This window comes from Typha latifolia, chromosome 4, assembly GCF_019914945.1.
Source record: "Typha latifolia isolate L0001 chromosome 4, TyphaL0001v2, whole genome shotgun sequence".
NCBI classification, from domain to species: Eukaryota; Viridiplantae; Streptophyta; class Magnoliopsida; order Poales; family Typhaceae; genus Typha; species Typha latifolia.
In genome coordinates, this window is record NC_133089.1 from 17,795,420 (window position 1) to 17,808,093 (window position 12,674).

The 12,674-nt window shown below is 39.8% G+C and overlaps 2 protein-coding genes, 1 long non-coding RNA gene and 1 other non-coding gene across 4 annotated transcripts; 2 read left to right on the plus strand and 2 right to left on the minus strand.

The window, feature by feature from the left end:
• Positions 1-1,452: 1,452 nt before the first annotated feature.
• On the minus strand, positions 1,453-4,156 carry LOC140786826 (uncharacterized). Its single transcript, XR_012108706.1, has 2 exons — positions 3,422-4,156; positions 1,453-1,837 (listed from the first exon to the last, which is right to left on the minus strand). It is a non-coding gene; the product is annotated as an uncharacterized lncRNA (long non-coding RNA).
• A 691-nt stretch (positions 4,157-4,847) lies between these two features.
• On the plus strand, positions 4,848-9,633 carry LOC140786872 (YTH domain-containing protein ECT4-like). The gene is made up of 9 exons (XM_073135573.1): positions 4,848-5,176; positions 5,807-5,880; positions 5,999-6,137; positions 6,361-6,434; positions 6,777-7,364; positions 7,666-8,253; positions 8,345-8,557; positions 8,638-8,781; positions 8,986-9,633. The coding sequence occupies exons 1-9, from the start codon at positions 5,149-5,151 to the stop codon at positions 9,232-9,234; spliced, it is 2,097 nt and encodes a 698-aa protein (XP_072991674.1). The 5' UTR covers positions 4,848-5,148; the 3' UTR covers positions 9,235-9,633.
• Positions 9,634-10,898: 1,265 nt separating this feature from the next.
• Positions 10,899-12,178, plus strand: LOC140785698 (NADPH-dependent aldehyde reductase-like protein, chloroplastic). The gene has a single exon (XM_073133661.1). It carries the CDS (start codon positions 11,098-11,100, stop codon positions 11,977-11,979), a length of 882 nt encoding a protein of 293 aa, XP_072989762.1. The 5' UTR covers positions 10,899-11,097; the 3' UTR covers positions 11,980-12,178.
• A 400-nt stretch (positions 12,179-12,578) lies between these two features.
• On the minus strand, positions 12,579-12,662 carry TRNAL-CAA (transfer RNA leucine (anticodon CAA)). The gene has a single exon. It is a non-coding gene; the product is annotated as a tRNA-Leu (tRNA).
• Positions 12,663-12,674: the final 12 nt, after the last annotated feature.

A 12,674-nucleotide genomic window follows, 5' to 3' on the forward strand; every position in this document is an offset into this window, starting at 1 on the left:
AGAGAAAGAAGAAGAAGAAGAAGAAGAAGACGACTCAAGACAGCAACAAGGATAGATAGATATGCCTTTCGGCCGTTTTGGTTGGGAGGAGACGAACCTCCCCTCCCCACCCCTCCAGATCTCACACCGTTCCCACGTGCCCTCTAGAAGTCGCCTTGCTGGCTATACTCCACCATGGACCCCACCTCCTTTCATTTATTGGATATATGAGAGAGGGATAGGTGGGACCCCCCATCACCTCCTCCCCTCCTCCCTTATTCCCTATTATATGCTTGCCGACCAAGCCTCCCTCTCCTTATTATTCTTACTTACTACATCTTGTTTGCCTTTTTTTTATTTTTTATTATTTTTTTAACCCCCAAAATTTGATGGAGATATCAACGATTTACAATTGACTTGTATTATTGGCTTCCTCCCCACTTATAATTGATGAACAAAGATCGTCCATTCAACCGCATTTCTTTAAAAAAGAAAAAAAGAATCACGAAGACATAAGATCATTTTACGTGGCTGTTCTCGAGGGCATTGTGTTGATTAGGTGAAGCTAATTAGCCAATCTAAGCTTACAGTTTCAAGCAAGTATCACTACGCATTTGCTTTTGGTCATCCATCATCAATGGGTCCATTCCATTGGAAGAACCTTTATTTAATCTCTCATCAAATAACTCCTTTTCTTTTCTTTTAAACACTAACAGGGGAATATATAGTTCGCCATCATGGAGCACAGTAATGTCTAACAGGATCCGTAAGAAATATATGTCAATCCATTCCCTGCAAGTCCGAGGAATGAACGACTATTTTAGGATTAAGATGCAAGCTAGGCAGTCAATGATGTCCACTAAACTAAGAAACAAAGGCTTATGCCTATTAACGTCAACAACAGTATGCCATAGTATTTGCAAGTCCCAGAATAAGCATCAACATTACCTTCCAGAGAAAAACTCAGCAAAGAGAAGGGTGGGGGCAGTAAGACATTACACTGCATCATTATGTTGCTACATTATGACTCATAAAGAGCCTCCTAGGCTGGATGCAATTAATACTCAATATAATTGGGGTTCACAGAATTCAGATCTAGTATGCCATCAGATGAGATCTAATCTAAGCATTGTGATCCAGGGATTAAATCGAAGTTGGCAAAGGAAAAAAAAAAAAAAAAAACTGAAAGGAAAACATAACCTGTAAGCATTTCAAACAAGCATAGCTAATGGGGGAGTTCAATATACTACTCATCACTCTCAGCTTCTGAACTCAGGAAAAGGACCAAACAACATGTGGAATTCGCAGATAAGATGGCTAGATTAGGGACTGCTTACCAAGAATCAGATGGTCAGAACAAACGAACCATGACAATCTGACAGGTTATGATCATATCTCGGAATCCAAACTAATAATTGTCTGTCTTGCTTGAGAAAATAAACTAAGATAGCTTTTAAGAAACAGAAAAGAAGATACTACTGAAAAATAGAGCAGCGTTATGCTATCATTTATAATGGGAAACATCACTGTACAAAAAAATAACAAATGACGCCAAAAAAAAAAAAAGGTAAAAAGAAAGAAAAATGAACCGTTCCTCCAAGGTAACCACGATATATACAAAAACAAGAAGGAAGCTGCTTGAATAGTTGAATTTAGATGTTGTTCTGGTTAGGACTACAGGTAGGGTTTTCCTACCCTGTAAGAGACCATATGGTTTTATTCCCAGAACAGTGAGTAATGAAGCTTATCTCATTGCTGAACGTATATATACAGCTACGCTAATGGCCTTATGGGTCATTGAATACGGCAGATGTGTGATGGATTGATATCAACTTTGCACTTTGATTTTCCTGCCTCACTGTATTGAAAACCAAAACGGTCAGAAAACTCGCATAAGGATTGATGACAGCAGAAATCAGTCTAATTCTGATGCAAGTACAAAAATGGGTCACAGTTAGGTAAATAAAACTTACTGTCAGAAATCAACCATGACTCCTTAAAGTTTAATGGAAAAAAGCATCTCGCATGCTATATTTTAAGAATTCACACCTTGGACCATTAGCTGATCCGCTGCTCAACTAGACTATGGCCCAATCTTAGATAAGTTTGTTTATTTATTTTATTTAGTCCCCAAGATGCATATCTTAAGTCTGGACATAAATAAGGAATTGACGATAGGCAAGTTCTAGTTATGAAGTGCATCAGACATTTCCATTTTGACCTGAGATGATAGTATTGTTGTTTTATAAGACGAATCCATCCTTTTAGTATGTGACATACATCATACAGAGTGGCACCTCACTGCTTTGGAGATGCCCCCAGTATGTCAGATGTATAAATATGCATCAAGAATTAAAAGTTAAATATTTTGATCATGAGGTAAATACTGATATGATATTGATGAATAAGTCTCTAAAACAAAGAGTTCAACGACTGAAATCCAGAAGAGATGCCCAGTGCATATCCCAATTACCTGCTGAACTTGCAGCATAATCCACCTAGAGTGCATCTTTACAAACGAGCTGTTGTGAATGTACAACGGTACAAGTTGCAAGATGCATGGGGATTTCAAACAATAGAAATAGTCAGCTAGCAAATAGTGATTCTGATTGTAGTATGTTATGGAAGAAACCTCATTTTCTTTGATTATCATTTATTGTTCTTGTGACTTAGCCTAAGATGCCACAAGTTTGAAGAATAATGCTTGCTTTAACAAAAAGAGAATGTTATGTCCCATTCTTAATTCGCTTAATTAACTATACTACATGTCCTTAATATCAGAACTCATTTAGATAAATACAGATCTCCATTCATTTGTCAAAGGTACAAGACCAGAGGCAAAGATCCTCACTAGTGAATTTCATGCAAACACCAGGGCTGTTCTGTTTGAGGTTATCTGCAATAACACCAGGACCCAAATGCTCCTATTGGGAAATTTAATTCGCTAAATATCGTCTACCTATCCAGGCAAATATTAAATTCATCTCATATGAATCTCTCACACAGAATGTGCCACATATTTCCTTAGCATATATTGTTGACACCAAATGGCAAATTGGAGAAATCTTCTGAGACCATTTTGATTCCTTATCCAAACCAAATATATGCATAATCCTAATAGTCCCGACTCCTTAGGGTCTTTGAGCTTCCAGCATACTACAAATCGAGATAGATGAAATCAAAAGATGAATGTAATTCCAAGGGCATGGATCAGTTAGATACCAAATATGTGTTACTGATAATATGAAAAGAAAGAGTAGGGATTCAGAATTACAAATATATCAAAAATTAGTTCTGCAGAAAATCTCAGCAACTATTAAAAAGTTACGATAGAATGAATAAATTCAAACATAAGAAACAAGTCAAGAAGATATCCCTTTCATGCTAAAGGAAGTAATTAAAAAGTTATGAGACTTACATACATGGGTACAAATTCTCTGACCTCAACAAGCTCTTTTCCAACCAAGTCCAACCATTTCACTCTTCTCCTCCCAACCTCTTTGCATCCAGGCTCTGTTGGTCTCTTGAGGCTACTCTTTGGCAAAACTTCAACATTCCCATCGACTGATCCATTCTTATCGCTTTCAATCCTATCACCAGGCGATTTAATCTCCATATATTGAGCAATCCTCAATGGGCTAGAATAAGAATGCTGGGTATCTTCCAACTTGAGAGGACAGAGGCAGATTGATGACTTTGGAAAGCAGGTAAAGTGGCAGCCAAATTTACATGATAAAAGCATCGTTAAGAATGACTTGAGAATGCCCATGATCCAAAATTTGCTATAAAAATGGGAAAAAAAAATCTCTCTAAAAACCTTAACCTTTTCCAACTCCTCCAATGGCAGAAGAACTCAAGAGATACAGTGCACCATGGGCCAAGAGAACCCAACAGAGGAACTTAATCTCTTTATCCATAAACAAATCGGAAGAAGAAGAAAAGAAAACTAACTAAATCGCAAAGAAATCCGAGTATATCGCCGCTAAGATACAAGCAAATGTCTCGTCTATAGTCTGTACCAATTGGAGATCGAAACAGTAAATAAATTGCGAATGGACATGTGGATAACGACCCGGAGAAGATAACAGTTTATCTTTTGATGGGTTCGGGGTTCCTCTTATCCGAGGAGAGGCCCAAAGTAGCAATTTATGACATGTAAGCAATTTTTTCAGTGCATCAGTTGCGAATAAATGTTGTTCACCAGTCGGTTGAAAAGGAGACTTACAACTGTTTCTTATTCCTCTTCTGACCTTTATGTCCCTTTCTTCTTTGGTATAGTTGGTGGTTTGGTTATGAAAAACGAAAAAAAAATTAAAAATTAAGAGAAAGCATGATTTTTGGAACTTATTCTTTCCCTATTTTCATCGTTTCCTGGACCACATATAGGCTCGAATGTCTTATTGTTTCAAATAAAATAAAAATAAATATAAAAACTTCAATAAATTTCCTCTGCATATGAAAATCTAAATTGAATGGCATTAAAAGAACTGCTGTTTGAGATTGTTTTCGCAGGAGATGGATGCCTCAGTAGTGCTGTTTTATCCACAAGAACAAAGTTGTTCAAATAGTGTTAGCATCCCGAATTGGGTACCCAATCACATCATCTTCCGTGTCATCTTGCGAGTCCCTATAAATTGTGGCCCATTTTATTAAACTAGAAGTTGGTTAGAATTAATAAATAGGATTTGGAAATAAAAGTTTGAGCAATATAAATATGAATTGTCTATTACTAATATTTTGTGACAAATCCTGGGCCCGTTAGGAGAGAAAAGAAAAAAGCCCAACCCAAGAAGCTAACTGAGAGATTATTACGAGGAAATTTTTCTTTTTTTTTTTAATAAAAAAGGAATTATTAGAAAATAATATCCAGTGGTGATGGAAGCAGAGCCGTGGTGCTATTTGAGTCACCGCTTTACGATGCGCAAAACCCTCTTTCGCTTGATCCCCAACTCCCGTGGCGGCTCTCCCTCTCCCTCTCCCTCTCCCACTACTCTACTACCCCTTTCTCTCTCCTAGGGTTTCTCCCTCTCTCTCTCTCTCTCTCTCTCTCTCTCTCTCTCCACTACTACCCCTTTCTCTCTACCCCGGGGTTAGGGTTAGGGTTAGGGTTTTGGATCCCATTCGAATCTCCTGTAGATCGCGCTTCTCCTCCTCCTACGGATCTGATCCATGGCGGCCGTCGCTCCCGCAGCTGACCGTATCCTTCTTTTGGATCATGTCCCTCTTAGGTTTAGGGTTTTTGTGCCCCCTTTTCTGGTTTTCTACTCGCGTATTGATCTTGTCATCGGGATCGCTCTGTTCCGCTGTTTTCTTTCGGGATCGCCTGTGGGTTCAGCGTCTATCTGCTTTGTTGCGGTTTTAAGGCTTTATCGCATAGATCGGAGTTGCTGTTCGTGAGATTTAGTCTTATATGACGTCGCTTTGGCTTTCCTCTTTCGTGTATGGAGCTCTCGCTGTGTTTTTTTTTTTTTACTGTTTTTTTATCTAATTGAAGTATGGGTTTGGGATTTACGAATCATAAATTGGAGGGAACTAATTTTAGTTTATGACTCAGTTACGAGTTGACTTACTGTTTTAGTTTATGAGCTTGCGTTTCTATGCTCTTACTTTGCCCCAAAGGATACGTCTTTGATACTTCTTTTCCTGTAACAAGTAGAGAGATCTTTATGCTCTTGCACTTGAAAAGGGTTTATCATGTGTTTCTTCGTTCGCCCTTCACTTGCTTCTATCTTTCTGTGATCTGTCATGGAGTATCTGACTATTTTAGTTTAGTTTTGTCAGGATTTCTTTTCTGTAGTTTATTGCTTCCTTAATTTACCTGTCACAGAAGCTACTGATTTATTGCAAAAGTTGACATTGGATTCTCAGACCAAGGCACAAGATGCTGAGGCTACTAAGAAGGTAGTTGTTTTATCCGATCTATGATCAATCTATGAGCAGCCACTTTTTTTTTTAACAAACGATGAGCGAAATGGGTCGGTGTTGTTAATATTTCTCCTTTCATTATTCTGTTCTGTAGCCCTCTGCAAATGGTGGAGAAGCGCAGAACATGTCTAACCAAGCAGAACGATCATTGACACCTCTGCTTCCAGAATTTATAGATCAGGGCATGTGCTATGTACCCAATGGTTATGCATCTACAGCTTATTTCTACGGAGGTGTGTTTGTAGCCATTCATATTTTTAGGTTCAGGAAGGCAGTTCAGTATAGAGTTACTGTTTCCTGGGAGTTCCTATCTATGATTTTAGCTCTTGTTATGGGTAAAAGTTAATGTTTTCAATTATAAAAGTTAAGCCTTCCTTGCTTATTTGGCTGTGAAACTGGTTTCCTTGGAATTTCTTTTTCTATTAATAGTGACACTAATGGAATTTTGGTCTTCAGGTTATGATGGTTCTATCAATGAATGGGACGATTACTCTAGATACGTGAGTCCTGATGGGATGGAGATGCCGCCAGTAAGTTTCTCTCAAATCAGTGGTCTTTAATGTGCACTGTATATTTGTCAGAAGACTTGTTTGTGAAACTGATGTTTAGACAGCGTAATTCAGTTATTATGAGAATTAGCTTGCAATTTTTTTAAATAAAACTATTTTACGTAGCTTTCCGTGTCTGTTCCTTTTACTTTGTGCATCAGTTGGTTATAAGGAGGTACAGGTCTTAAAGGAGTTTGACATGTTGGTGCTTCAAATTTTATTTCTTCCTTTCATGTATTACATAAGCTGGCTCACACATCCAGAGCACTTTTTGCCTTTTAGCGCTCCACAAATTGATTAGTTTATCATTGCTTTATGTGGCAGGGAGTTTATGGAGATATGTATCACCATGGTTATGGTTATGCTCCTTATGGTGCATACCCATCACCTGGTTCCCCTATTCCGACTGTTGGGCATGATGGGCAACTGTATGGGCCACAACATTATCAGTATCCTGCTCCATTTTTCCAGCCACCTACACCGACCAATGCATCACATGCGCCTACGAAGACTCCTACTTCCCAAGGCGAAGTGCCAACATCTGTTGCTGCTGATCAACCAATTGTTCCTGTGGATACAGCCAAAGCTAACTTGAATGGAATTGCTAATGGGGCTGCAACTGGGAATAAAAATTCAGCTCCTTTGAGGCAAAGCCACCAAAATGGATCTGTGACCTCCAACGGGACATATGGTAAGGGAGCTTTGCTGACTGGGCTTCCTTCTAGTGGTTACCAGGATCCTAGATTCGGTTTTGATGGAATGAGATCACCTGTGCCATGGTTCGATGGACCTCTTTACTCTAATGGCCAGCACAGGCCTAGTACTACTAGCTCAATGTCTTCTCCAGCTTCGCATAATGCTAATTATCCTTTAGCAAGAAATCAGAATCAGCATCCAGTGCCTCACCTCATGGTATGTTATATATATCGTCTTGCCTCTTTGTTGGTGGATTTTTCCTTTTTCCTAATAGCAACATACTTAATGGTACTTTGATCCTAGTGTTGCCACTCTGCAAAGGCTAATCAAATTTTAAAAAAAGGAAATCATATGTATATCTTATCTCTATCTAGCTCTAGTAAAAAATGATTTATACTAAAAAGTATTTTTATCATATGCTATAATTAATTGTACCCATACTGAGGTCTTTGCAGTAAGATATAATATATTGTTCTCATAGTGGAACCTTAGTTTTTGATTTCATGCATATTTTCAGGGCATGCATGCCCCAAGACCTACATCTGGGATGGGACCAACAACTCCTGGCTTCCTGAATAGAATATACCCCAACAACCGGTTGTATGGTCAACATGGGAATGCCTTGAAAACTGGTCTTGCCTTTGGATCCAATGGTTATGATTCAAGAACAAATGGCCGTTGGGGGATGGTTGCGGATGGCAAGTACAAGCCTAGAGGCCGAGGAAATGTGTTCTGTGGTTTTGGTAATGAGAACCAAGATGGCTTCAGCGAACTCAACAGAGGGCCCAGGGCTGGCTGCTTCAAAAATCAGAAACCACTGGGACCTACTGTCACAATTGCTGTGAAGGGACAGAAGCTCCCCTCAATTGGGAATGATGATCCTAGTGTCGTACCAGATAGGGAACAATTCAACCGAGCAGACTTTCCTGAAAAGTACTCTGAAGCAAAATTTTTTGTTATCAAATCGTACAGCGAGGATGATGTTCATAAGAGCATCAAATATAACGTTTGGGCAAGCACTCCTAATGGAAACAAGAAGTTGGATGCTGGATACCAGGAAGCCCAGGAGAAAGCCAGCAGATGCCCTGTGTTTTTGTTTTTCTCTGTAAGCACGAGGATTGTGCCTTGTGACCTATTCTACTTTTTCTATTTGATTACTTAACCAGTTTATTGAGCCTTTATATGAAATGTTTCAGGTAAACACCAGTGGCCAGTTTGTTGGTGTTGCTGAAATGGTGGGTCCAGTTGATTTTAACAAGACTGTTGAGTACTGGCAGCAAGATAAATGGAATGGTTGCTTCCCAGTTAAGTGGCACATCGTCAAGGATGTACCTAACAACATTCTAAAGCACATCATATTAGAAAATAATGACAACAAGCCAGTTACGAACAGTCGAGATACACAGGAGGTCAGGTTTTTTCTTAAGAAAATATGAGAATATTAATTTTCCTAGAGCATCATTTTACTATTTCTTGACATCAATTTCAGGTAAAGCTTGAGCAAGGTCTTGAAATGCTCAAGATTTTCAAGGATCACGTCAGCAAGTCCTGCATTCTGGATGATTTTGGGTTCTATGAGAACCGCCAAAAGTTGATGCAAGAAAAAAGAGCGAAGCAGCAGCAACAGAAGCAGGTATGTTGATCCTCTATCTCGCAGCTTTCAGCATGGTGGAACCTTTGACTGAAACCCCTTTTCTGTTATTAGAGCTTCAGGCTAGACTTCTCATTAATTTGTATCTTTTGACTTTTAAATTAGTATCCATTTAGCTCGTCTACTACTGTTAGATTATCTACCAGTTTAAGTTATCTTATCTTTTAGCTGCCATTAATTTTGCAGGCCTGGGATGGAAGGACTGATGCTATTGGTGGGGAGAAGGATAAGGAAGGGATTGTTGGGAAGCTGAGATTGCAGAAACCTTTGGAATCTTTTTCCATTTTGAACAAGGAGGCAGCCCATGGTGGTCTCGGAGAAAGGAAACCATCTGAAGAAAATGATGAGGGCCTAGTTGCTGGTGATGCAGTGAAGATTGCGAAACCAGCAAATGAGAAGCATGCTGTTTCTACTGGTGTTGCCAAAGACTCTTAGACGAATCAATTTATTGTTCGCTGGCTCTGGCGATTGGGTATTTCTTACTGGTGATTTTCTATGGGGCCATTGGTTCCAAGAGCAAGTTGAAGATAATATACATAGTCAACCAAGATTGAAGTTTTGAAGGCTTCAGGTGGGCCTGCGAGGTTGGGCAATAAAGCCTTGTTTTATAACCACTGGAGGAGTGTGGGAACCAGTTAAATTTCCATTGCATTGAATACCAAGTTGGTTTAATGTTTTCCTCTCTAAGAGTCTTAGGTTTAAGAACTCTGATTATTTTGGGTTTATAGTGAGTAATGGAGTGTACTAACAAGTTCTCGATTACCTTTTAGTTCTTGGTTTGGATTAGCGTTCCTTTTCTTGTCCTTCTAATGAAGCTTTATCTTTTCCTGTAAATCCGTCTATTTTAAATCTGCATTTGGGTTAGCTTTTCCTTTTCACAGTGAATCTCTCTTCTGCAGATCTACCATTCTATCCGCAAGTACTAAATGAGTGAGTACTAAGTACTGCACTGGTAGTTGAAGAGTCATTTTGTCGTGGTTTTTACATGATTAATACTAGATTACAAAACCTATTTATGGTTTTTTGTTTTGTATCATATCTGATGGGATTTTTATAATTTAATTGTATATAATTTTTTGATTCGCAGTAATTCATTATATACTGAGTTTTAATATACTAAAATTGAAAATTTAAATATAATTTAATTGTAAAAGTCTTCGTATCTGGCCTTTATATGTTTGATTATGCTCTCGTGGTGTGTTTGGATGTATGATGGCTGGGTGATAACTATTTTATTTTTTTGGCCTAATGGTCATATGCTTTGTCTGATCTGTTTTGTATCCTATCTTTAGCCATTAGCCCGTTTGAAGTTGGTAGTAATTAAGAATCAGTGTCATGATCTCAGTTGTTGAGGTTTTATTCTTATTCTTATCTGGCAAATAAGCAGCCTTTAACTTTTTAGCAGTCTCTAACTTATCTGCCATGTGGGTTTTCAGAATGTCGTGTTTGTATTCTTATAATTTTCCGGTCGGAAGGAGATTTAAATATCTTTTGCGATCCTGTTTTGGTGAATGTGCATGTTGTGAAGTGAACCGAGTATTATACTGCTCTATAATCCCAGTCTCTCAGAGACTTTGAATTCTTTTCTTTGCATGGATTTTCGCTCCTATCATTCAGATTGATCGTTTAGGCCTTAAACCTGCATGAGTTTGGGCTTGGGCTTTTAGAAATGGTCGATGTTCTCTTATTTAGGTCTTCTATATGTATATTTACCTATATATATATATATATATATAAGAAAGGGAAGTTGATAGGTAAAGAACAAGTTAAATGCTTGGAATTCTCGTCATTAATTTAGTGCCTTAGCCCTTCTGTGAGTCGATTGATGTTCTACTGAAAGCAGCAATGGATAAACCAAAAAAAAAAAAAAGAATTATAGAACGGAAACGGGTAAGCAGCCTCATTCAATTGAGTATGTGAGTGAGTGGCCGTGAGCAGGTGAAAACCACCGATCACAATATTCACAAGGTTTGCTATGGTGGCGTAAATGTGTAAAAGAATCTTTCGCGGAAGCGAGCCTGCAGGAGCGCGTATGTTTCTTGGAACTGTCCCAATCTGTAAGGCCTGGTCCTGGTCCTGGTGCAGCGGTCGGTTCTAGAAAATGTTTGAATAATTTACTTCTGAGTATCGACTGTCCTGTCCTCCCTCGCCTTTCACGAGCTGTATCTTATTAATGCCAAGTTTATCTTAATTTATATCCTCCCTCTATCTGCGTCGACTTCCTCTTCCAACCACTACTACTATACTATCAGCAAGAGAAGCGGGGAGGGGGTGAGAGGAGTGACTCTTTTACCTAGAATGGGCACCTCTGACTCTACGTCCAACGGCAGCCAGGCCTCAAATGGAGGTCCAATTGATAGTTCCAAGATCCCACAACTGTTCATGGATGGACCGAATAACTTAATTGGGTCTCATCCACTTAAGGACCGGCTTGCCATCATAACCGGCGGATCTGGCGGCATCGGAAGCGCCATCACCACCCATCTCGCATCCTTAGGTGCTAAAGTGGTCATCGGCTTCGCCGGCGATCCGACTCCCGCAGACCACCTTGTCTCCTCTATCAATGCTGCTGTGCCGGCCGACTCAGGCCCACGGGCCATCGCGGTGGAGTTGGACGTCTCCGATCCGGGCCAAGTGAAGTCGCTCTTCGATAAGGCCCAATTAATTTTCGGCCCACGGATCCATATAATGGTGGCGGTAGCCGGCGTCCAGGACCCGGAATATCCGGCACTAGCTGATACTAGTTTGGAGCAGTGGGAACGGACATTTAACGTCAATGCAAAAGGAACATTCTTATGCTGCCGGGAGGCGGCTAGGCGGTTGGTCCGAGATGGCGGCGGACGAATTATAACGATGTCGTCGTCCACCGTGGGCTCGCTCAGGCCTGGTTACAGTAGTTATTCGTCGAGCAAGGCCGCGATTGAGGTGATGACGAAGATACTAGCGAAGGAGCTTAGAGGGACCCGGATCACCGCGAACGGAGTGGCCCCGGGTCCGATTGCAACACCGCTGTTCTACGCCGGGAAGTCGGAAGAGCGGATCAGGGCGGTGGTGGCGGAGAGCCCATTGGGTCGACTGGGGGAACCGAAAGATGTGGCACCTATGGTGGCCTTTCTGGCTAGCGATGCTGGGGAATGGGTGAATGGCCAAATCATTAGGCTTAATGGCGGCTACGTTTAGTGTTAGTAGTATTCGAGTGGGTTACTCAGAACTAATGAGGCCTGAGCTCCATTAATTATCTTAGATCTTATCTTATATATCTTACGGTGATTAATGACTTTATATTTACAGCAGTAGAATAATCTTATCTTATCTTATCGTGAAACTTCACGGCATGTAGTATTTACCTTATTATTATATTTTGTCGCGTCTGTACCTACTACTGTCTCTTTTGTTTATATTTGTCACGTACCGTATATGATACGTTCCATCATTGCGTTGCAACACTAAACACTAATAAACAAGACATATACGCTGTATCTCTTACGCGACTAAAATGTCCTTCTGCTAGTCTGGTAATGTTGTTTTGGTTTTGTCTTTGACCCTTCTGGAGAGGCGATGGTGTTGTGAATGTTCCACGTAATTGTCAACTTAAATAATCTGAACAGATATTTTCTCTTAACTTGATCGTTCCGTTTTGAGTTTCTTTTTGCTTATTTAGCCTTTATTTGTTTATGTTTGCATTCATTCTCGACTTAGTTGCCAGTTAAATTGGATATCCAGGAGCTGTATCAAAAAGAAAAATAATAATGAAAATGAAAATGAAAATAAAAAGAAATTGTCAGAAGTGGGATTTGAACCCACGCCCTCTCACGAGGACCAGAACTTGAGTCTGGCGCCTTAGACCACTCGGCCATCCTGACATGTTAAAAGTT